General features: G+C 45.1%; 2 protein-coding genes across 3 annotated transcripts in view; one reads left to right on the top strand and one right to left on the bottom strand.

Annotated features, from left to right (window-relative positions):
- The window catches only part of SLC13A3 (solute carrier family 13 member 3), a 119,775-nt gene that overhangs the window by 4,696 nt on the left and 91,873 nt on the right, over window positions 1-23,206 (top strand). Inside the window, exon 2 of the mRNA XM_083146997.1 lies at window positions 17,170-17,321. Coding sequence (XP_083003123.1) covers window positions 17,220-17,321 — 102 coding nt within the window. The 5' untranslated portion in view covers window positions 17,170-17,219. The remainder of the gene's footprint in view (window positions 1-17,169; window positions 17,322-23,206) is intronic.
- On the bottom strand, window positions 1,344-17,951 carry PRR29 (proline rich 29). 2 transcript variants are annotated; one of them, XM_083147001.1, is made up of 6 exons: window positions 17,725-17,948; window positions 14,620-14,710; window positions 13,030-13,145; window positions 10,569-10,768; window positions 6,589-6,659; window positions 1,344-2,952 (listed from the first exon to the last, which is right to left on the bottom strand). In XM_083147001.1, exons 1-6 carry the CDS (start codon window positions 17,797-17,799, stop codon window positions 2,921-2,923), a joined length of 585 nt encoding a protein of 194 aa, XP_083003127.1. In that variant the 5' UTR covers window positions 17,800-17,948; the 3' UTR covers window positions 1,344-2,920. The 2 variants fall into 2 exon arrangements, 1 of the variants encoding a protein (XP_083003127.1); XR_014444456.1 differs by having other exon boundaries at window positions 2,933-2,952; window positions 10,558-10,768; window positions 17,725-17,951.

Raw genomic sequence — 23,206 nt, forward strand, 5'->3', positions numbered from 1 at the left:
GGGCTGCAGCAGCTCTCGGCATCTCATCCCCCCTATGGCAGCATCTTCAGGGCTGATTGCTCGGAAACCAGGGATATCGGGGGACTATGCGGCTGGGTGCTGCTTCTGGCAATGCCTGCCACTTCCCTTGCTCAGCGGATGCCAGGCAATGCAGAGATGTCTGATCAGCGCACCCGCCCACAGCTAGTAATTAGGGCTGGGTGGGCTACTCCCTTGGGCATTGGCCATAGTGGCCTTTTTAAGGGAGTTAGCTCAGCACAGCCCTGTTGGTGAAACATTCAGTCAGAGCTATCCTTCTGCCATTTTGCTGCATTCTCCAGGCTCCAGCTTATTTGTTCCCAGTTTCTGTTGTGTCCTTCCAGCAGCTCAAGTCCAGTTCCAGTGTTGTAAGTTCTCTGTTCAGGAGGCCTGGTTACCTCCAGTTGTTTTGAACTGTTATTTCTTTAATTACTGGTCTGTACACACATTTCTCATTGGTTTATTCTCATCTGTACTCATCAGATATTCCCACGGTGTTGCACCTTACTTTATTCTTGTGCCGTCGGGGTTATTTAACCTAAACTGCATTTGTTCTGTGCTACCTCGTGTGGTTTGTGCTTTTGTGTTAAGTGTTTATTGTGTGGTGTTATAGTCTTATGTATGCAACTAGGTCACTTATGCAAGTTTTTATTATCAGTTTTAGTTAGGTACCCTTAGCTAGCTCTCCTTTTGTCACTCTCATAAAGGATCTCTGGCACTTTTACCTATTTAAGACCTGGTGGCACTGGAGTTGGGCCAGCCCTAATTTGTGCCTCCAAACGTATTTTAGGCAAATATCTAGCCCCTAAGGTGCCAACCATCTTTTGGAGAGGTCAACAGAGGCAGAGTAGGGTTCACTGTGGCCGACCTAAACAGTTGTCACGGCTGCTGGTTCACAATCGAACCATAACACAGGGTGGTTAAAGCTAAGGGGGGGGGGGGGGGGAGTAAGGCAGGAACAGCATATTTCCACATGAGGGTAACGTGGAAGATCCAGTGCATGTTTTAGAGCAGCGACAGCAGCAGGAAAATGAGATCCAGTACAGGTTTCCTAAACTGATGTGATCAAGGTCTGGCTGATTAGCAGCACTTGTGGCTTCTTGTATTATGAGTGTGTCCATGGCAGGAGGTCATGGCTCCCAAAGCTGAAAATTGGCTGGGTGGCCCGTAATGTAATTTAACGTTAGGTGCATTGGAGTGTACCCTGACTGTGAAATCTGTGGAAAACCCTGTGATGCTGTAACCTTGTTTGCCAAGCTGTTAACCTGGTATGTTGTTTACCTGCTACAAAATAAAGACTCAGACTTCATCTATATCCAGATATATTGAACATTTTATAAAAGCATACACTCAGAACATTAACTAAAATATTTGCAAAAAGACACTAAAGGGGTATTTAGACATATATGACTGTATAAAGTATTAACACAACATTAACAAACAAGATACACTGGGTATGTGGTGCGCTATTATCAGCAGCTGGCGAGGGGTTGTCACTTCCCTAAAATTCAAACAGAATAAACAAGATATGTATATCTGAATGATTATAGCTCAGACGGTATCAAAATAAATATTAACTCTACTTAAGATAAATGTAAAAATCAATAAAATAACTATAGAATATATACAGCATAATATATAAAAATCAAAGATAAAGGATAGGGGTAGGTGTCACTTGTGTAAAATCAAGTGGTATATAAGGTTTGAGTTTAAAGGTCAAATGTCACGGAATATTCCATAAAATTGAATGGGAAATATTTCATATTACCAAATATGGAGCGATCCACTGATAGTTGCTGGATATTGGGAATTAGATGGCAATCCCTCCAGTGGTAGATAAACAACTGTAGTTGCGATATATTTTTGTGCTCTATAATTTCAAGAGCTCATGATGTCCTGAGGGCGACCACTGGATTTCTGGTGTGTCTTTTTTAGGCATCTGGCTAGCACTAACACAACATTAAACATAAAAAAAAAACAGATTGCGAATGTGCTATAGATAATAGAGCCGATTCAGGATCTTTCGCAGTTATCCATTCGGCCCCTGCCCTGATGGTCAGGGGTTTGCGCATGAGCATGGGCATTTCTTGTGCAAACCTTGACAGCGAGTCCATGGTTGCGATGTCTGCTGGGGGGTGGATGGCTGACATCACATAACGTCAGCTGCCCACCCTGTTTTCATCCCGGCGCTCGCAAATAAAAGTCAGTTTATTTATGAAGGCAGGACAAATCATAGAATGTTTTTTCCTGCTAGCGGCTTATGCGAGGTGATGTGTTCTCGTACACATCCCTTTGCATGTTTCCGAGGAGATTCAGTGACAAGTAGGGGCGTGCATTTGGGCGTGAGTCTCAGGCGCTTAGTAAGCTGCGCTGTTCATAGTTTACCGAACGAGGTAATGTGTAATGTGTGTGACGTCCCAGAGAGGTTGATACAGCTTTGCTGTATGTCCCAGTGAGCACAGGTATTAATATTATAGCTAAAGAGATGATGGACAACGGAAACTTAAATAGCGCATGGTGGGCCTTATTCAGCATGCATCGCTAATCACAGAATTCCCAAATCAAGCACTTATCAAATGACGGCACATGTGTATTGTACACATTGCGCATGCGCGAGGAGAAATATTGACTGAAAATGCTTATGGATTTATCGAATTAGCGATCCATGCTGAATTAAGCCCGCTATTCATAACACAATGGAGTAAAGGGGAGAGACCATAAAGCCATAAACCTGGAATTTTAATTAAAAATCAAACAGTGTCATGGTTATTTCCCACTACAGGGTCAGTGTTCATTTTAACAGATGTAATAAGCTTGCTCTATTGAATTTTGGCCTGCACCAGTGCAGTAACACTACATTTTTGTTTAGAATCCTCTATGTTCCAGGCTGGTCCTGGTGATGTCATATTTGAGCTTCAGTCACGTCATAATACTCTGAAAAGAGAGGGAAAACGTTGACAAAATAAGTGTTAAGCACAACAATCACACCTGGACCTTAGGTCACCCTCCCAGGCCACCCGGGAAGGTGGGCAAGTCTCCCGCATTTTTTGCCACAGCTCCTGCTCCCCCCTTCCCCGTGGTATAACATTCCGAATTCCGTGGGTCCGCTGGGAGGGGACGGGGCTAATATTATGCAAATCGAGTCATTTTGCATCATTTTAGCCCCTCCCCCCATCCACGGGCCCGTGAATTAATGCGGCTGCCTGTCGTGGGGGTGGGGCTAGGTGACATCAGCCTCACCCCACCCCCAAAACGTAACCTCATCCCGTCCCCCTTTCACTCCTCTCCGGGCTTCTCCCAGAGAGGAGTTTTAAAAAGTTGTCAGGTATGCTATAATATGCACATGCTGAATTAAGCCTTGCCCCATGTACTTCGCTCCATCAGCACTTGCCATATGCATGTGCCAGAATATTTGTTGCATGTGCATTAGCAAATAATCCCTCAACTATGTGAACAAGGGCATTTTAAGAGAAGGTGCTTGTGCAGCTTCCTCCGTCCGGGCCCCTCCTCTCTGCCAGCAGCAGCGCAGCATTGTGGAGTCTGAGCACTAGAAAGCTTAGATTCCACTAAGCATGTGCAGATCTCAGAAAAAAATGGCATGGCAGCCTTTTTACCAGCGATTTCAGGAGCGCTGCTGCCACAATCACTGAACTCCGGAGGGTAAGTAATATAAAAATTGGTGCAGCGTGTGTGATGTAAGTCCCGCTGGGACTAAAGGGCTCATGTGACTCCACACACTGCACCCATTAAAAATACGACACTGTACATGTAACACAGGGTTGCCGACTTGCATAAAATCCTCTCCGGGAGAAGCCCGGAGAGGAATCTTTCATGACAAGTTTGGGGGCGAGGCTTAACGGTGATGTCATTAAGCCCCGCCCCCATTACGGCAAATAGCCGAAATAACTGATCTCCATGGAGGGGGGCGGAGCTAAAATGACACGATTGTGCCATTTTAGCTCCGCCCCCTCCTCTGAGACCCACGGATTGCGGCATTTAAATGCCGCGATCGGGGGGGCTCAGTGGGGGTCCCCCTGATTCCGGGAGGGTTGCCCACCCTTCCGGGGGCCGGGAGGGGGGACCCGATTTTCGGGAGACTCCCGCAAATTCCGGGAGGGTCGGCAACCCTGATGTAACATAGGATTTGACGGCAGATAAGAATTTTGGCCCATTTAGTATGCCCCTTTTTTATCCTTCAGGTAAACTCAACCCTTTTTGATCCTTATTTCTTTGTATATCAGCATTGTTTACAGTTAGTGTGCATATATTTTTAGGGATATGCCATATAAGAATTCACATACAGGGGTATTCAATTCATCCCATTTTCCCATTTGGCTGAAAAACACAGGACATTTTTGATCTGTCTATTCAATTGCAGGTGTTTTTAAGTCCTATTTCTTCTATGCAGTTTAACTTTTTTTGGGTAAAAACTACATAGGTGAAAAGTAAAAACCTGAACAAATGCCCACAACAAACAACTATAATTTGCAGATCCACGTGTTTTTCAACTTTGACAAATTCTTTGCTTAGGTTAAAAATTGGCACTTGATCAGAAATTTGAATGAAAAAAGTACAGATTTATTACCTAGGCGAAAAATTTGGCCTCAGTTGAATACACCCATATGATTGCTCCTGATTATTGGGTGATTATCAGGAGCAATCAATTATGATCTCTCCTTAAGAAGCCAAGCTGTTAAGCAAAAAAACAATTGGCCATACACTATGGCCCTTATTCAGATATGATTGCAGTACACATTTGTTCTCAAAATGGGCAAAACCATGTGCACTGCAGGTGGGGCAGATGTAACATGTATAGAGAGAGTTAAATTTGGGTTAGTTATTTTGTTTCTGTGCAGGGAAAATACTGGCTGAATTATTTTTACACTGCAATTTAGATTTCAGTTTCAACATAGCCCACCCAAATTTAACTCTCTCTGTACATGTTACATCTGCCCCACCTGCAGTGCCAGTGCACATGGTTTTGCCCATTTTGAGAACAAATTTGTACTGCAATCAGATCTCAATAAGGGCCTATATACCACATTGCTCCATGGTTCATGTTCACATCAGGAATCAGGATCATTAATGACTGTACCCGAACCTCTGCTCTTCAGATGAGAAGCAGATGCAATTTCTGGTCACAGCAAAATAATGCATGCATGTTGTACCATAGGATTTCTGCTTAGATTATAATAATACTTGTTTGCGTATACATGCATATGTAGAATTGATGCTGGAGCGTAAACAGATAAGTGGACTCAGTAGCGCACGCAGGGTCTGAAAGCTGAGGGCCCCCTCTTTCCATGGGTACAAGAATTTAAAAAACCGGCCCTTGGGAACCGGAGATATCTGACTTCAAAGCAGTGGTCCCCATCCAAGCCTGTTAAATGCTCTTCCCAGTCAGATATTTCAGGTTCTGTCTGACTTACAGTTTTCCTGAGAGTATATTCCAAAAGCTGAGACTCTCCCCCTTTGATGGAAACTACTAGTTTGTCTCTACTGTTCCCACAACCAGAGAGATCAGCCTTCCAGCAGCTGGTTACTGCTCCAGCTCCACACACCTGGTATGTAGTTTTATATTCTCGTCGGCAGATTGCTCGGCCTCCTGAACTCTGATCCCCTTGTCCCCAGTACCATTTTAATTCCATTAAAATCTAAGAAATCTATTTCTGGAAACTGGAGATATCTGCAGTCAAGCAAGCTGTCCTCCCACCAGAAAATTATGAATAATAAGCCCACTCCACTATACACCCCTCCTCTGCGTACTAAACATCCTCTACCACCCTGGAAGTTATGTATCAGGGCCCCTTCATTCAGCCCAATGCCCCCTTATCCCACCCCATCTCCCACCATCTGTGCAGTAAAGGGGTAATTAGTGGAAATTACTGATCCAGGCCCTACATGCTGAGCGGTTGATAGAATACCCCTTACCACCCGCAGGACATCAAAGCTTCCCCCACCCCTACCGCTGGAGGATCAGTAGGGGCCCCAATACATTGTTTTGCCCAGGGGTCTACACTGCTGTTGACGCCCCTGTATGTTTATATATGTACAGTATGTATATGTGTATATATATATATATTTATTATTATTATTATTATTTATATACATTTGGTCTATCTATAATACTTTAACTGAACCGGCATATACTGGGTCACCTAAGTGTCCTTCTCCGTGCTTTGCTCCGCCCCTCTGGAAACCCCCTTCTGAAAATCCTGCGTTTGCCACTGGGACTAAAATGCTCCTGCACTTATCAGAAGTGGGAAGTTACATGCTGCACAGCCAACTGCATGATCCTTATAGAGAAGGTGTTTACTTCCCTGCTGGTGCCGCCTCACTGAAGGTCACAGCTAGATACTGTACCTAAAGTTCGGCTAAGCTGGAGTGTTTAACCAGATCAGCTGTGGATGGAATAGGTGTGTACCCAGCTTTAGTTTATGTTTTAAGATTGCAACGTCAGGACAATGTTGCAATAAGACAGCCTATCTCACCACTGACACTATACAAGACTTTTTTTGTTTACAATGTATTTATTCAGCATGTTGAGTGCTCAGATGCTGCCTAATTTACCTGAAGCTGGAGGGATGTCCGCTCCAACAGTGCTGGTAGCACTTAGCGGTGGAGGAGGTGGTACAGCCCGCCTGTGGAGACACATCACAATCGGTTACTTTTACTGCGATCTTTAAAGACAGTAGCAGCATGTTCAAGAGCATTCGTCCTATACCCTCCAAACACTTTATAACGCTTTAAACTAACATTTCTATTTGGCCGAGTGAAGTAAATAGATGTTCATTGTTCATGTGCAAATAAAAAGTTGACTTCCGGCAAGTCACATGCTGGAGGACCCAGAGTGAGTCACTTTCTTACTGGTTCCTTGTTTGAGCAGACTCCTTCCATGGTGACTGGAGCCGATGTGTAGTCAGGTGACTGCTGAACTTTTTCAAATTTCATGCAGTATTTAAATGAGCTCAATCTTGCACCAGATTATTAGGTCTCTGTTACTTCAGCGGTTCTAGTGAGTCTTCTGTGTATCAATATTCTGTGCACCTTGATACCAACCCGGTTTGTCCTGCTGCTCCCTAGTCTGTTGCGTGTCTCTGCACCTACTTTCTGACCCTGGCCATATTTCAGATGTGGATAGAGTAGTGGCTCATGCAACAAAGTACAGATGTTTGGTCGACATGACTTAAGGTCGAATTTGCATAAAGGTCGACATGAGGAAGGTCGACTGGTCATAAGGTCGACATGGGTTTTTCACTGTTTTTTTGAGCCGACATGTGCCGACAGGCGGTATTTCATGCCCTACCATCCACTAGGGCGTGGTGGGAGAATAAAATAGTGTGCCGAGCGCAGCGAGGCACCGTGCCCGAAGCACTGCGAGCGAAGCGAGCGATGCGAGGGTCCGATTCTCATTGCCAACTGTGTCCATGTCGACCGTGTCGACATTCGGATAAAAAAACAGTGAAAAACCCATGTCGACCTTATGACCAGTCGACCTTCCTCATGTCGACCTTTATGCAAATTCGACTTTAAGTCATGTCGACCTTGGCCCATGTCGACCTTAAGTCAGGTCGACCTTCCTGCCAGTCGACCTAGTGGGGTCGACCTAATGACTGTAGACCTAAGTTCATTCTGACAGATGTACCGCTTCCGTGCTCAGCTGTGTACTTAAGCACAGATGCTCAGTACACATAGCTGACACACACATGCTTTCCACCAGCTATGTGTGCTGAGAGATCTGTGCTAAACACAGTTTTTCCTATGCTTGCTAGGCAATCTTATTAGGTAAAACAGCGCATGCATTGTCTATCTGAGCAGGTGATGGCGATGCGCGGGACCATGCTTCCCCATCCCTATAGGCAAACTGTTCCATGTTTACTTCCTAAGCAATCTAGACAGATCGCTTAGAAAACAGCCCAAAATCACTATGTGTGTATGCAGGGCAGGCGACAGGGGGGGTCAAAGGGGACACCTGTACTGGGCCCCAAGCTTGTGAGGGGCCCTAAGTTCTGACGGCTGTAAGCATAGCTGCGGCAGTGCAGTGCCTAGAAATGGTTTATAAAGGCACCCGCCTGGATTCCTGTAAGGGTACTTACCCAGACACCCCTCTGTGATTATTAATTGTGTCTTTTGTAATAATAAAAAACACATTCAATATGCAGTATACTAAAAATATTCTGCTCAAGGGGCCCCAGAGATATCAGTGTACCGCGCCCCAAGATTTCTGTTGCAGGCCCTGTGTGTATGGGCCTTTAGGGCTTGGTCAGTGGCGTAACTATAGTGGGTGCAGGGGATGCAGTTGCTATGGGGCCCGGGCCTTTGGGGGGCCCGGGGCCCCAGCAGGCTATCCCCTGCACCCCCATGATCTTTTTTTTTTTTTTTTTCATTTTTTTAATATAAATATTGCAGGTCACGCGGTGGTGCCCGCGCTGCCGTCTTCTAAGAAAGTCAGCGACGCCAGCACAGGCTAAGCACCGCCCGGTGGTGCCCGCGCTGCCTTCTTCTAAGAAAGTCAGCGACGTCAGCGAAAGTCAGCGACGCCAAGGCCCAGGGACCGGAAGCAGTACACAGGCTAAGCACCGCCCGGGGAGAAGTGTAACCCGGCGCCGTCCGTGTAGCTCACGCCGCCTGGAGTCGGCCGGAGCAGTAAAGCCTGGGACAGTGGCAGCAGCCAGCAGACAAGTCTCACGGAGGGGAGCAGGGGACCGCGGTGCTGGGAACTTGAAGAGCAGGGGAGTTGGTGAGTTCAGTTGCAGACCTGCTGCCACTGCCAGGTGAGAGAAGGGGGGGGGGCAGTCGAACACTTTAATACCCTTGCTCCCCCCTCTCCCCCTCCTCCTCCCCTCTCCCCCTCCTCCCCCCAAACTCATCATTTTAGATGAACCCACCACTGGAGTGGACCCGTGCTCTAGGGAGGTAATTTCCAAACATAAGAAGGGTAAGAACCAAAATAATACAGTCTCATTCTCCTACATCCTCACAATGTACCAACTCTGGCAGGATATATCAAAATTCATAGCAATTTGCCTGCAGAAGTAACCTATTTACACCAGCATAACGACCAGGCTAGGTGTACCCGGCTAATAGAACAATACACATAGATTACATTTAAAGTCTCTGGGCTGATTAGTTAGTAACTTATCAGTTTAATTAAACAATAACAATATTATTGCAATATACTGTATAATGTGTTGCCTTTTTGCCATTTATGCTCCAGCCCCCCCCCCCCCAACCGCTTTGTCTTTTGTAGTGACAATGAAGGGGGGGCCCCTTTCAGGATTTTGCTATGGGGCCCACAAAGTTGTAGTTACGCCTCTGGGCTTGGTTATGGGTAGGTGGGTTCGGCACTTAGAAGGTTATGCCTCCGCTGAAAATATTCATACTAATTATTACTAAGGCAGAGTCCCATCTGTATGCATTGTGACATCTGTTAAAGGGACAGGTGTGGGTGCTTTCTGGGGAGTAACAATACCTGGGGTGTTTCTGGGCTCCACTGGGGAAGGTGTGATGATATACATGATATTTGGGAGATTATGGTAATAAGTTGTTTGCATGATGGAGGTTTGGGGGTCTGTGTTTAGTCTCAGAGGGGTGGAGTATTATTTCAAATGTGGAGTTTTGTGGTTTGTCACAGCAGCTTAAAGGTCTGGGAGCCACAAGCAAGACTGCCAAGCATATTGAAACCAGTGGCTTGTACACAGGTGTAGTGATGTATTAATGTTTTGGTATTGGCTCTGCCTACATTTGATTTGGTGCTGCTTGCGTGAGGCCACTTCTAGAAATTTTCCAAGGGCCACTTTTATTTCCCAATCGGCCACCGTAGGAAGGGAGTTTTAGGAATTCCCTTCACCACCTATGTCACCCAGAGCTCAGAGGAATGCCACAGAGGAGGCATTACTCTCTCCTCCAAGCACAATGCCAGCACAATGCCCTAGCTGTCATGGCTATGTATGTTGGGACCCACCTCCTTCCTCCCTGCAGCCAGTCATGGAGCCGAGGCTGTGCTGCACCTGCACATTTTATTGTAGAAGTTAACCATCGCAGCCCAGTGCTAGCAGCTGTGCGGTTAGTATTAAGAAGAGTAGCACCACGCATCTGTGGTGGTGGGGGGGCATTCAGGGAGGGAGGCCCCGGGATACATACCCCCCCCCCTTTACCCAGCTCTGGTCTACACTGGCTGATATATCAACCGCTCGAAGGAATGGCTGATATATCGTTGCACCACTGACCAGTGTGTACCATCAATATATCTGTGACCGATGAAGAAAAATCATTCCAAACAATAGGTACCAGAATGTCTTGCTCTGGAAGGAAAGTATATAAGGTGGAGCTTGTTTTGGTGATAATGGATATAGCAGTGCTTTGTTATCTGGAGGGAACATGGGAATCTGTACTATCACTTTTGCTTGCATATAGATAAGGAAGCTATTCCTATTGGTTGGTTTCACTATCTCTGTTATAATGAATGCACAGAGTAGTACAAAATAATACGATGCTTCTGTATTTCAGTACCACATAATCACAAACACAGATACACACTGCCATCTCACTGGTCTATGTTGCGTGTGGGTGAAACGGGCTGCATATCCAGATTTAAGTGTCTGACGGCTGGCTCATGATGAGGCATTGGTGAAGGCGGTGGTAATGTTGGATATGCTGGATAGGTCAGATAGTTTCCTGGGTATGGCTCATAATGATGATGATATACCATAGGCTCATCCTCATCAACTTCAACTGGGACCACATTGGGCTGTATATGGGGAAAAGAAAGTAGATTAATACTCTCAAAACAACATGTTACTCAATAACCTGTTGTTTAATAACAGTTGCCATGTTCTACAAAGTATAATGCTGAAGGGGGAAAAGTCATGTTCAGTGGAACAAAAAAGTAATGACGGCTTTGGTCTCCAGTGGCCACATGTAATAGCCTCCACGTTCGGGGGCCATGCGGGATGGTGTCTGAATGTTGAGGCTTTTAAAAGGGGTAATAAATTACAAGGCATGGTTTTGCCTCATAATTGATTGCCCTTTTAAAAAGTGTGCATTGTTAATGACATAAGTTAATGACATAAGCACTTGCAAATGCAAATTCCTTCTCAATTGGACAAAACCATGTACACTGCAGGGGGTGGGGGGGGGGTCAGATGTAGCACGTGCAGAGAGAGTTACATTTGGGTGAGTTATTTGGTTTCTGTACAAGGAAAATACTGACTGCTCTATTTTTACACTGCAATATAGATCTCACTTTGAAGTAAAACCCCACTAAAATCTAATTCTTTCTCTCTGCACAGGTTACATCTGCCCCCCCCCCCCCCTGCAGTGCATATGGTTTTGTCCTTTTGAAAAGGTATTTGCCTTTGCGAGTGAACAACACTAGGTGATATTGTTTACAACATCCTTCAAAATATCCATCACCAGCACTAGGCAGGGGGGATAATCCACATGGGGGTCATACAGCCCTAGGCCTAGCCTGAACTAAAACATCTGCCATCCCCTTAGGCAGTGGCACCAAGAGAAAGGATGAGAGTATACTAATCACCCAGGCCCAGTTCTGATGGAGGGGACCAGCAGTGCCTGGCAGCAGCAGAAGCTCTTTTCAACCCAGTTGCTGTGTGTTGGTCTGCAGTCTTGCCAGGGGGGTGCATTAAGTACTATTCTTTAGTGCATGGCCATGCCTCCAGCAATAACGCCATGTCCACTGAAAAGTACATGGACCTGGCCAGGCTCTCTACTGCCCTGCCCTTAGGAATAACTAGCACTTGGGCTATTTCCCAATTCCCAAATTGGTAGTGTGTAGGAGGTGAATAGATATGTATACATATCCTGGGGTGTATACTTTGTGTGACAATTTTAGCAACTAATGCTGCTTTCAGACCGCATAACTGGCTTTGACCCTGTATTTGAAAACGTTTCCAAAAACGGGTCTGCCAGGTAAAACCCCTTTCACACCGCATCTCTTAACCGGTATATTACCGTTTAAGTGGCGTTTTTTTGACACTGGCAGACCCGTTTTTGGAAGCTTTCCAAAAACAGGGTCAAAGCCAGTGCGGTCTTCAGTGCCCCCCCCGGTTAACACACACACAACCGCACCCCCCCCCCCCCCGTTAACACACACACAACACAACCGGGCACCCTCCCACCCCCCACCCCCCAGCGGGTTAACACACACACACACACACAACCCCCATGTGTTAAAGAACCCCCCCCCCGTTCAGCCGGTACCTCCTGCGACGCGTTGAGGATCCCGGCAGTATGGACGGATGCATTGCACTTGTAAAAAAAAAAGTGTCTTTTGGAAAATGGCTGCCCCATAGGAAAGCCCGTTTAAAAAAACTGTCTTTCCTATGGGGGCAGCCATTTTCCGAAAGTCACTTTTCTTATAAAGTGACTTTCGGAAAATGGCTGCCCCATAGGAAAGACTGTTTTTTTAAACGGGCTTTCCTATGGGGCAGCCATTTTCCAAAAGACACTTTTTTTTTTAACAAGTGCAATGCATCCATCCATACCGCCAGGATCCTCAACGCGTCGCAGGAGGTACCGGCTGAACGGGGGGGGTTTGTTAGCGCTGGGGGGACGACGACGGGACGTTAACCGGCGCGCGGCGGGGGGAGGGGGGGATTTAACCGTCGTGCGGGGGGGGGGGCGGAGCGGGGGTGAAGTGCAGTGAATATTTAATGAGCACTCATTAAATATTCACTGCGCTGGGTCACAAATACTGTTTCAGACCCGATTTTGATGCCAAAATACCGGGTCTGAAATGGGTAGGACCCTCCATTTTAACCGGTTGAAAAAACGGTATTTTCAAACCGGTTAATTGGATCTGCACCTTTCAGACCGCACAGATTACCATTTTAAAACGGTAAAAAAACGGCAATATACCGTTTCCAAAGTGCGGTCTGAAAGGGGCATTAGACACATGCACAATTATTGAAATGCATGGATCATTTGAGAGAATTTCAGCATTGTGGCAACGCACAATCAGCCTCAGAGAGAGGCAGCTCATTAACTTACCACTGGGCTGGGTTGAGTATTGCCATATCCAAAGCTTGATAATGCTGACATTGTCATATTGTTCATTATAACCTGATGCATCTGTGCATTCTGTATCATCATCAGTTCTATTAAATCTGAAGGCAAAAACATACAGTATACAGGGTTATAGAAGATAATAATCCACACTTATTTAATTATCTGTGTAATAAAAGAGTTTAAACTACAGATGGACAACCTTGTTTTGTCTGAGGGCCCCGCTGACAGATTGCACTCATTTGCATTGGCATCAATATAATATTAACTTGCTTAGAATAGGAAAATACAACCAGCTATCCGGTGAGGTCATGCAAGAAAAGGGGTGTACACACGGAGCAAATTTGTGCTATTTTCTAAGCAATCTGACTAGATTGCTTAGAAAGTAAGCACAGATCTCTCCGTGTGTATGCTCCGAGAGATTAAATATCTCTTGCTAACTAAGTCAGTGCATGCAGTCCCAATCTAGTTAGATTGCTTAGCAAATGACTGCAAATCTCTGTGTGTACAGAATGAGAGATACTGATCGCAATCTCTCATTCTGAACAACTACCCGGCCTTTTTTTGCTTAAGCAAAATTGCTAAGAAAAATTGCTTAGCAAAATTGTTTAGCACAAATCTCTGCGTGTGTATGTGCTCTGCATGGGAGATCTTGACACCAGCAAAATTGCTTAGCAAAATTGCTTAGCACAGATCTCTACGTGTGTATGCCCCTAAAGACTTATGTCCCTCTCATGAAATTCTGGGCCGGCATGGCTTAGGTCGACACATGAAATAGGTTGACATGGCTATGGTCGACAGGGTTGAAAGGTTGACATACGCATTAGGTTGACAATGGCTAGGTCAACAGTCGAAAGGTCAACATGAATTTTTCCCGTATTCTTGTCCACAATGTCCACATGGACACCATCAAAGTGTACCACGTCCCCTCACATGGCTTGATGCACTCGCCATGCTTTGGGCACGGTGCCTCGCTACGCTCAGCACACTATCCTATTCTCCCTCCATGCCCTGGTGGATGGTAGGGCAGGAGATACCACCCGATGGCACATGCCTGCTAAAAAAAAAAACATGAAAAACCTATGTCCACTTTTTGACTGTCGACATAGCCATTGTGTACCTAATGCTTATGTCGACCTTCCAACCCTGTCGACCTACCTTCAGTGGTCGACATGGGACGTTGCTATGGGCAACCCATTAGAATCTACTTTTTTAGCACCTTCTAGAAGAGGTTAAGTAGAACTCCCATCTTAGGAAATGTCCCCCTTAGTCTCTCTTAACTGCCAGTCTTTTGTTTCCACATGTTTCTACTTAATTCATAATTTTATTGATGCAAAAATAATTTTGACTAGAGAAGACAATAGGTGTAATACCATTTGCAGTATTTAGTAATATGATTACACCACTCTTCTTCAAATGATTATATAAGGCAGAATGGCTAGAAACAGCTTTGATATATAAAATGTATCATCGCAGCAGTGGCTAGGTAGCTTTCATTCTACAGGAAGGTTTCATTCTAGGCCCAACCAGACACTTTGAGAGTGTACAGTATATTATTTACATTAATTATCTTACCTTCTTTAGCACGTCCATGTCTGATGGGATGAGACAGAGGAGGGATGAAATCTCCAGGAAGCTGCTGAATTATTGTTGGCTGTTGGGAATACTGAGAAGCAGAAGAACATGACAAATGGGCACCCTTTAGTATCTCTCTGTGCTTTGAAGAGAAGACACAGGCACCTATTTATTAATACTAAGGCTGATTCAGAGGTGGACATTATAACACAGCTGCTAAAGCCACAGGAGAATGCTTAAGTAATAAAAAAAAAACACTACTAGATACTGAGATCCAATGCTGCATACAGTATGAAGAGGCATCCCAAGTAGTCCTCAGGATGTTCTTTAAAATCCCACTGCTGCGGCCAGTGATGCTGCGTCTGAGTATGCAGGCACTGGTTTCAAAGGGATGCAAAGGCCACATGCATAAAGCAGAATACTCTATAGAGATAAAAAAAAAAGCAAGGAGATCCCAAAATGCACAATAGTAAAGATGAAAATAAAAATGTTATGTAAAGCAATATATATATATATAAAATAAAGTGCTGGTAAACATTGTTTTTATGTTAGCGCATAAACATGCAATGTTATGTGACCATAATGTGAATGGTGTTCGTATCCCTGGAGTCTTATTAAAAAGATACTTCTGCACACTTTGACCACATCCCCTCTTAAACAAATACAAAATAATGACACTAGCCTTCCATAAGATTAAAAATAAAAACCGGATACATCAACGCTCAATTTGCTCTGCCGGCAGTGTCTGACTGATGCAATGACAAATGAAAAAACTGGAAATGGGTCCAAGAAGGAGGACGTACTGAAAAAAGAGAGAGAGGAAGTGGACGAAAGAGATGGAAAGGAGAGAGAGGCAAAGAGGGTCAGGTACAAAAGAGGGAAACAAAGGAGGTGTATAGAGAAGCCAGAGAGAGAGTGTAAAAGAGAGAGTGTGAAAAAGGAGATAGAAAAGGGGGATGAGCATTAAAATAAGAAAGGGAAATAAAGAATAGAGAGATAGGGAGGAATAGATAGAGGAAACAAGAAAGGTTGGCAGGATTAAAAAGAGAGTCACCTGGCACCATCACCCCCCCCCCATCCCGTGGAGCGTCGAGGCGGCCCTCACCGCATCACCCGACACCCACACCCCCCCTCATCCCGTGGAGCGTCGAGGCGGCCCTCACCACATCACCCGGCACCATCACCCCCCGTTGGTGGAGTGTGTGGGCACCGGCCCTGGGAAGAGGAAGTGAAGCAGGTGGATGTCCAGAATAAATTTTGTGGAATTTCAAAATGTGAAACTACAATGTTCCTGAAAGCATCACCAACATCTCTCCTTGGTTTTCTGAACGTACTCATTCTACCAGGTTCATGCAAAACTGAACTTATTGTATACAATATTGTATACAATATCGCATCTCATCGAATCTCGGTTTTGCGATAAGATGAGATCTAGTACAAAAAGTATGTGCTGCACATAGTTTTTGTACTAGATCTCATCTCATCTGATCTCATCGCAAAACCGATATGCAATGAGATGCGATATTGTATACAATATTGTATACAATAATTGTAACGTGTATGGGCACCTTTATGTAATGGCTCAGCTTACTTACCTATTCATCAAAATATTAAATATTAGTAGTGCTAGGTATTTACTGAATTCACTGTGAGTTCAAAGAAGTTTTTTTTGGCATTCATCATGCTTCATGACCTAAAGCAGGGGTCTGGGAACTTTTTTACCTTTTACCCCTTGATTTGGAAGGAAGGAAATCATATAATTGTACAGTAATACACACTGTATCCTTAGAAATTGATTATATATCCTTCTAGTATGTACACAGCAGTGGCGTAACTATAGCTATTTGCTGTATATATACAGTACCATATATATATATATATATATATATATATATATATCCACTTTAATGACTAAATACAGCTCATAGGACACCAGTTTTCTATTATACTTTTTCATAGGAGTTATTCGAATGAACAGATTCAGAGCCTACTTGCCCATCATTTTAGCCCCCCTCTCTTTCTCTCTGCGTGCAAGGTAGGAAGATGCTGGGCAGGCCGTGATCATGCGGGGGGCTTGCCCACTCTTCCGGCATGGGGACATGATTTTCAGGAGCCTTCTGCCAATTCCGGGAGTATAGGCAAGTATCATTCAGAGTAACACATAAAAACCTCAATATAGTCTGTACTTCTCCCTGGTAAAATACTTTCCAAATAAATATCAAAATATAAATAAATAAATAAAGCCAAGTATCAATGCCTGTGCACCCCTAATGTGCGCATGCCTATGCCGATTAGATCACCCGATAAAAGACCTGTTTTACAGCAACAACACAAATGTTCAGTAGTAGTAGTAGTAATCATTTAAAAGGCAAACCAAACATTGTTTTGCCTTCTAAGCAATTGCCATTGTAAAACATCTGTAAGACTCTCACACAGGCTATTATATATACCCTATTGGGGTGTATCCATTTACCCCCACTGTTTTAGAAATGTTTTTTATTTATCAATTGCATTGTCTGTTTAATGAAAAAATGTTCTCCTTGCTTTCAGGGATTTTGCTTATCCTGCCTGAGGCAGGCGAAACAAACCCACAATAAGCCATGGCACGCACCGGTTTACCAAGCCTAGTTTGGAAGCACCAAGCAAGCCAATTACCCATGATCAGTGATTGCAGGTTAAAGGATTTTCTGACCAAATCAAAGGTATGCAAATTGCAGCACTCCAGCTGCTGTGGAACAACACATCCCAGGATGTCCTGCCACAAATAGTTCCTCAGCAGCTGCTATATGTTGCGTACCACTAAAATCATCTAAGCTGTTATTTTTTTTTCACAATGGAAAAACTTTTTTTTAAAAAACATTTAGGGGCCTATCTATTTGGCCCTGTAAATTATGCAGAGCCCATGTCCCAGTGACTGCCCCTTAATAAATATCAATAAAATAATATTTCTGATCACTGCAGCAAGGAATGCTGTTAGGCTGCAGGTTTTTTTTTTTTAAATAGGAACAATATGCAAGTAACTGCTACAAAACAAATTGAAATGATCTATTTCTCAAAGGAACCATTACTACACCATTACTACAGTACAGTATATCCAGTACTTACTGCAGGAGGGATGATCTGTAATCCGGCATAATGGCCTGTAGCGTAAGTAGGGTCTACATGCCATTGCTGAAACATTGTAACCAAGGACAAGGCTGTAGAAGCAGGGAGTTAGGGAGTAACAGAGCAGGACAACAAATGATCAACAGTCATTTAAGTGCAGGAAACTTAATGTGGAGAGGCTTGGTCTCTAGGATCAGCGAAGTGGCTGTCCGGGAAACTGTGTGTAAACAAATGATACATGTTCACTGTACTTGGCTAAGACTGCATACATAAACATATGTACTGTACATTGTATTTGTATAGATTTTATTTACCCTGTAGTCAACCGGCTACTAACTATGTATGAGTCAGCACAGCATACAGAGAGATTACATGGGTGGTGAAAATACTGTTTAACTTGTCAGACTGCAATCCTTCTTCCTCTGGTTAATTATAAGTAAACATGGTTTTACATGATCAGCTTTAATACAGTACATTGCTCTACATTCATTAACTTCAAGATGGTCCGCTCTATCCTTATTGGGAGAGTCTGATACTAGTTACTTTATCCCCATTATCCATAGGCGAATCTAGGGGGTGGTCCGGGGGTACACAGGACCACCAGCTTCCGCTCCAATTCTTCTCCCCGCCTTCACCTCAGCCCGCCCCCCCCCTTTAATCATGTGGTGCCGGCGCCCGGCGTGCTTCCCCGACGTCACGCACAACAACAGCGCGCTAAATATTTCAAATGTCCACTCGGCTAGAGGGGACACCAGGAGGGGACACCAGGAGGGGAGTGGGAGTGTGCTCTGCGCTGCGCTCTGCTCCTCTCCCCATAGAAGCAGCTGCACCGCTCTCCATCTCTCCCTGCAGCAGCAGCGAAGGCTCATATAAAGATTTACAGTAAGTGGCACTTTTGAGGGCATTGCTTAAGGGATGCTACAAGAGGCGGTATGTGGGGGCATTACGCATAATGTGTGGCTTAATGTGTAAGGGGCATTACGGTGTGCAGCATCATGTGTAAGGGGCATTATGTGTGCAGCATCATGTATAAGGGACATTATGTGTGCAGCATCATGTGTAATGGGTACTATGGTGTGCGGCATCATGTGTAATGGGTACTATGGTGTGCGGCATCATGTGTAATGGGTACTATGGTGTGCGGCATCATGTGTAATTGGCATTATGGTGTGCGGCATCATGTGTAATTGGCATTATGGTGTGTGGCTTTATGTGTAATGGGTATTACGGAGTTTGCTAAAATGTGTAATGGGCATTACTGTGTATGGTCTAAAGTGTAATACCACACCCCTTTGTGTGATGCCACGCCTCCTTCCCATGAGGCCACGCCCCCTTTTTGCCACGCTGCTACACCGCGCAAAGGTCCCCCTGCTGTTGTGTCTAGATCTGGGACCACCCATTACCATAAGTCTAGATTCGCCTATGCCCTTATCAGTTATTAGGATATATGCTATCATTGCTAATGAACACATTTATGCTGCTAAATGTTACTATGCCACCACAGGGTTGCCTACCCTCCAGGAATGGCCAGGAGGATCCTGAAAATCGGGTCCTCCTCCCGACCCCCCGCAAAAGTGGGCAATTTGGGACCCCCACGCAACCCCCGATTGCAGTGTGTTCCCTCATACCTCTTGGTTTAAATGCGGCAATCCGCGGGTCTCAGAGGAGGGTGCGGAGCTAAAATGTCCACAATTGCATCATTTTAGCCCTGCCCCCTCAACGGAGATCTGTGAATTGGGGGTTTTTCACATACTGGGGACAGGGCTTAATGATGTAACGCTCAAGCCCCGCCCCCCGAACTGCAGCTGGAAGTCTCCTCTCCGGGCTTCTCCCGGAGAGGAGACAGAAAAAGTCTGCAACCCTGATCTAATAATCTGTTTATGTATGTATGTATCATATATTAATGTTTTTATTCAATTGACTCTGACAAAGCCTTTGACCTTATTACTTGGGATCACCTACAGTATACAGTATGAGTTGACAGCATGGCTTTGGTTTCGTGGGCGAGTTTGTGGATGGTTTGCAGACACTGGACCTTGTTCAGATCCATTTGGTCCTAATGTGCAGAAGCAGGGTGCGTGCACCCTACATGGGGGGGGGGGGGGGGCTTGAGGAGAGTAATGATGAGCAAGTGCTTTGAGGTGGGTAAGGGTGCTGGGTGTTGTCAGTCATTGTAATAGCTGTGGGTGAGGGGGTGCTTTGAGGCCGGTAAGGGTTAAGGGGTACTGCAGATATGGAGGTATAAACAATTTGGAAAGGCTTCCACATGCAGATGTACTGTTTTTTGGAATATAAATATGGATCCTCTAGGGGGCCCCCACAACATTATCTTGCCTATGGCCCTATGGGGTATAAATCCGCCTCTGCCAGTAAAAAAACAGGGTGATGAGGGTGGAAATATTAGTAAACCTGCACACAACAGCAGTCAGGATCATAGTAAGAGATGGCAACAAAGATGCACTGCACAGAGGCAGAACTACAATTGGTGCAGCAGGTGCAGTGCACCGGGACCTCTGGGGACTAAAGAGCCCACTGCAGCCCCTGTCACCCACTGTATTTCCTGTCACACTGTGCCTCCCCCTGTCACCCACTGCCAATTTACATAATGTGAACTTGGGTTGGGGTGGAAAAGGGGGTCTGAATTATGGGGGTTATTCTTGTTTACTCCTACTGGCAAATTCCTTCTTAGATGGACAAAACCATGTGCACTGCAGGGGGGGCAGATGTAACATGTGCAGAGAGAGTTAGATTTGGGTGGGGTTTTACTTCAAAGTGAGATCTATATTGCAGTGTAAAAATAAAGCAGTCAGTATTTTCCCTGCACAGAAACAAAATAACTCACTCAAATCTATTTCTCTCTTCACAAGTAACATCTGCCCCACCTGCAGTGCACATGGTTTTGTCGATCTAAGAAGGAATTAGCAAGAAGGAGTAAACCAGAATAATCCCCCTATATTTCTGCACCTGAGGTCACCACCCATAAGTTCTGCAACTGGCATGGCAGACAGGGATAATACCTGTTAGGAGGGAAGGTTTCCCATGAGGCATTAGCACATTTTCACACAGCAAGTGCATCCAAATATGCAGCTGCCATGTGAACTGGGTAAATCTCTGAATCAGCCCCCTAGTCAGCACTAATAAAGATCTAAGATTTTTCCTGTCCCACTGAGACCTCTATTCTGCTAATTACTTTTCAATGAATTATCCTAACCTATATGTTTGGTTTTGTTACAGCTGGCAACAAAGTATTTTAGGTACTTGTTTAGTTTCACGGCGGCAGCGCGCACCACTCTGTGCTTGAATCTTGGCAGCTTGCCAAACTGCCTTACTTCTCTAAGCTACGTTATAAGTGTAGCACCTGTTTGAATCCTGGCAGCTCGCCAGCTGCCTTACTTCTGTAATCTACGTTATCAGCGTCCGTAAACAAGTACAGCTTAGTCAGTCAGAAGTAGCGTAGTGTAGTCAGCGTAGGCAGTACTGTTCTCGTGACTAGCGTAGTCATAGTATTTACTGAAAAGCGTCTAGCATCTAGTTCTAGCGTAGTCATCGTAGTCAGAATTAGCGTTCCTGTCAGAAACAGCGTCTAGTTCTCACGGCTAAGTCAGTCAGCTGGTAGATTTTTTTGGGTCTGTGTATTTATTGGGATAATGATGCACCCCTAGACCTGACTAAAATTTAGACGCTGTAAGGGTCTAAATTTAGATGCACCCTTGTTATCGGTTTGCGGAGCATCTAAATTTAGACGCTAAAGCGTCTAAGTAGTAGACATAGAATTCAGGCGCCCCCTTTGTTAGCGGTTTGCCGGGGTGTCTGCTTTAGACGCCCCCTTTTTTAGCGGTGTGCCGGGCTGTCTATTTCTCTGTGGAACTACAAGTGCCACAATGACCTGTCAGCGCTGGGCTGCCGCTGAGTCACTACGCTGACAACATAGTTCAAACTGGCACCGTGAAACTATACAAGTAAGGCAGCTACGATAATAACGTAGCAACCTGTCAGCACTGAGCTGCTGCGGAGTCACTACGCTGACAGGTCATTGTGGCACTTGTAGTTCCACAGAGAAATAGTTCAAGCTGGCACCGTGAAACTACATGCACCCTTCAGACACCCCCTTTGTTGGCGTTGTGCCGGGCTGTCTATTTCTCTGTGGAACTACAAGTGCCACAATGACCTGTCAGCGCTGGGCTGCCGGAGTCAGCATAGCGCTGCTGCTGGTGCTACACTGATAACGTAGCTTAGAGAAGTAAGGCAGCCCAGTGAGCCGGGTGTCTACTTTAGATGCCCCTTTGTTAGCGGTGTGCCGGGCTGTCTATTTCTCTGTGGAACTACAAGTGCCACAATGACCTGTCAGCGCTGGGCTGTCGCGGAGTCAGCATAGGATGCTGATAATGTAGATTACAGAAGTAAGGCAGCTGGCGAGCTGCCAGGATTCACAGAGTGACGCGCTCTGCCGTGAAACTAAACAAGTACCATATTTTATTATGCAGAATGTTTATATTTAGTTTTTCCCTCCCATCCGTACTTTCCAAAAAATCTTGATTAAAATAAAAAGTAATTATATCCGTCTGTGGTCAAAATCATTCAAAAGCTGTGTTCACACGGTGGTGATATATTGCTGAGCAATATATTGCTCAGTGTCTCCTTTTCATCAGCGACCAGAGATGGTCGCTGACGAAAGGGAACCTCTGCCGGGGGAGCCGCAGAGGGAATCAGCTGGGGGGCTAAAAACGGGAGCGCGCACCCGGCGATAAGGTGCGCGCTCCATTCGCTGGCAATATGGTCGCTCAGCGATAAATGCCCATGTGTACGCACCTTAAACAATTCTATTATTTTGGGAGAAAGTGTTTTCTTATGACTAAAAAAACACAATATTGAAAAGTATACATTTGTTAGGCAAGTGGGACATCTTGTGGATGCTAACTGTAACAACAGGTACTTAGTTATACCATTCTTGAAAGTTTGAGGCCAGTAATTTTTAACTTGTTTGTGATCTTAGAGCACACATTTACTAAAGCTTTTCAAACAGTCAAGTGGAGGCATTACCTATAGCAGGGGTGGGGAACCTCAGGCCCTGGGGCCGTATGCGGCCCCCTTAGCCATCTGAGTGGCCCTCCCACCCACCAGGCAGCTTTGCCAGGAGTCAAGTAAAGGGGAATTCTCGCGAGAGGTCGGTAGTTCTCGCAAGTTTCCTCTTAATCAACAGCAACTGGAGACTGTCAGTCCTATTCAGCGGCAGCCGCCGAAGCGTGGGGCGGCTGCAGCAGGACAATTTGTAAGAGACATTTTTACATGTGGCCCCCGAAGGATTTTTTCCCCATACAAACGGCCCTTGGCACAAAAAAGGTTCCCCACCCCTGACCTATAGCAACCAATCAAATTCTCGTTATTTTTCTATTGCATTCTTGAAATGACACCATCACTTGTCTGTTTTAGAAGCTTTGATAAATCTACTCAAGGCCAGTTTCATTTTTCTTACTTTTATTTG

This window comes from Crinia signifera, chromosome 6 (assembly GCF_055691185.1).
Source record: "Crinia signifera chromosome 6, ASM5569118v1, whole genome shotgun sequence".
Classification (NCBI taxonomy): Eukaryota; Metazoa; Chordata; class Amphibia; order Anura; family Myobatrachidae; genus Crinia; species Crinia signifera.

What these genes read in the sequence shown, in the direction of transcription:
- PRR29 (XM_083147001.1), bottom strand. Translation starts at nt 17,799, where the DNA reads ATGTTTCAGCAATGGCATGTAGACCCTACTTACGCTACAGGCCATTAT. An exon ending in ACATGGACGTGCTAAAGAAG is followed by an intron (nt 13,146 to 14,619) that starts GTAAGATAATTA and finishes TTTTGCCTTCAG; the next exon opens with ATTTAATAGAACTGATGATG. An exon ending in ATACTCAACCCAGCCCAGTG is followed by an intron (nt 10,769 to 13,029) that starts GTAAGTTAATGA and finishes CCCCATATACAG; the next exon opens with CCCAATGTGGTCCCAGTTGA.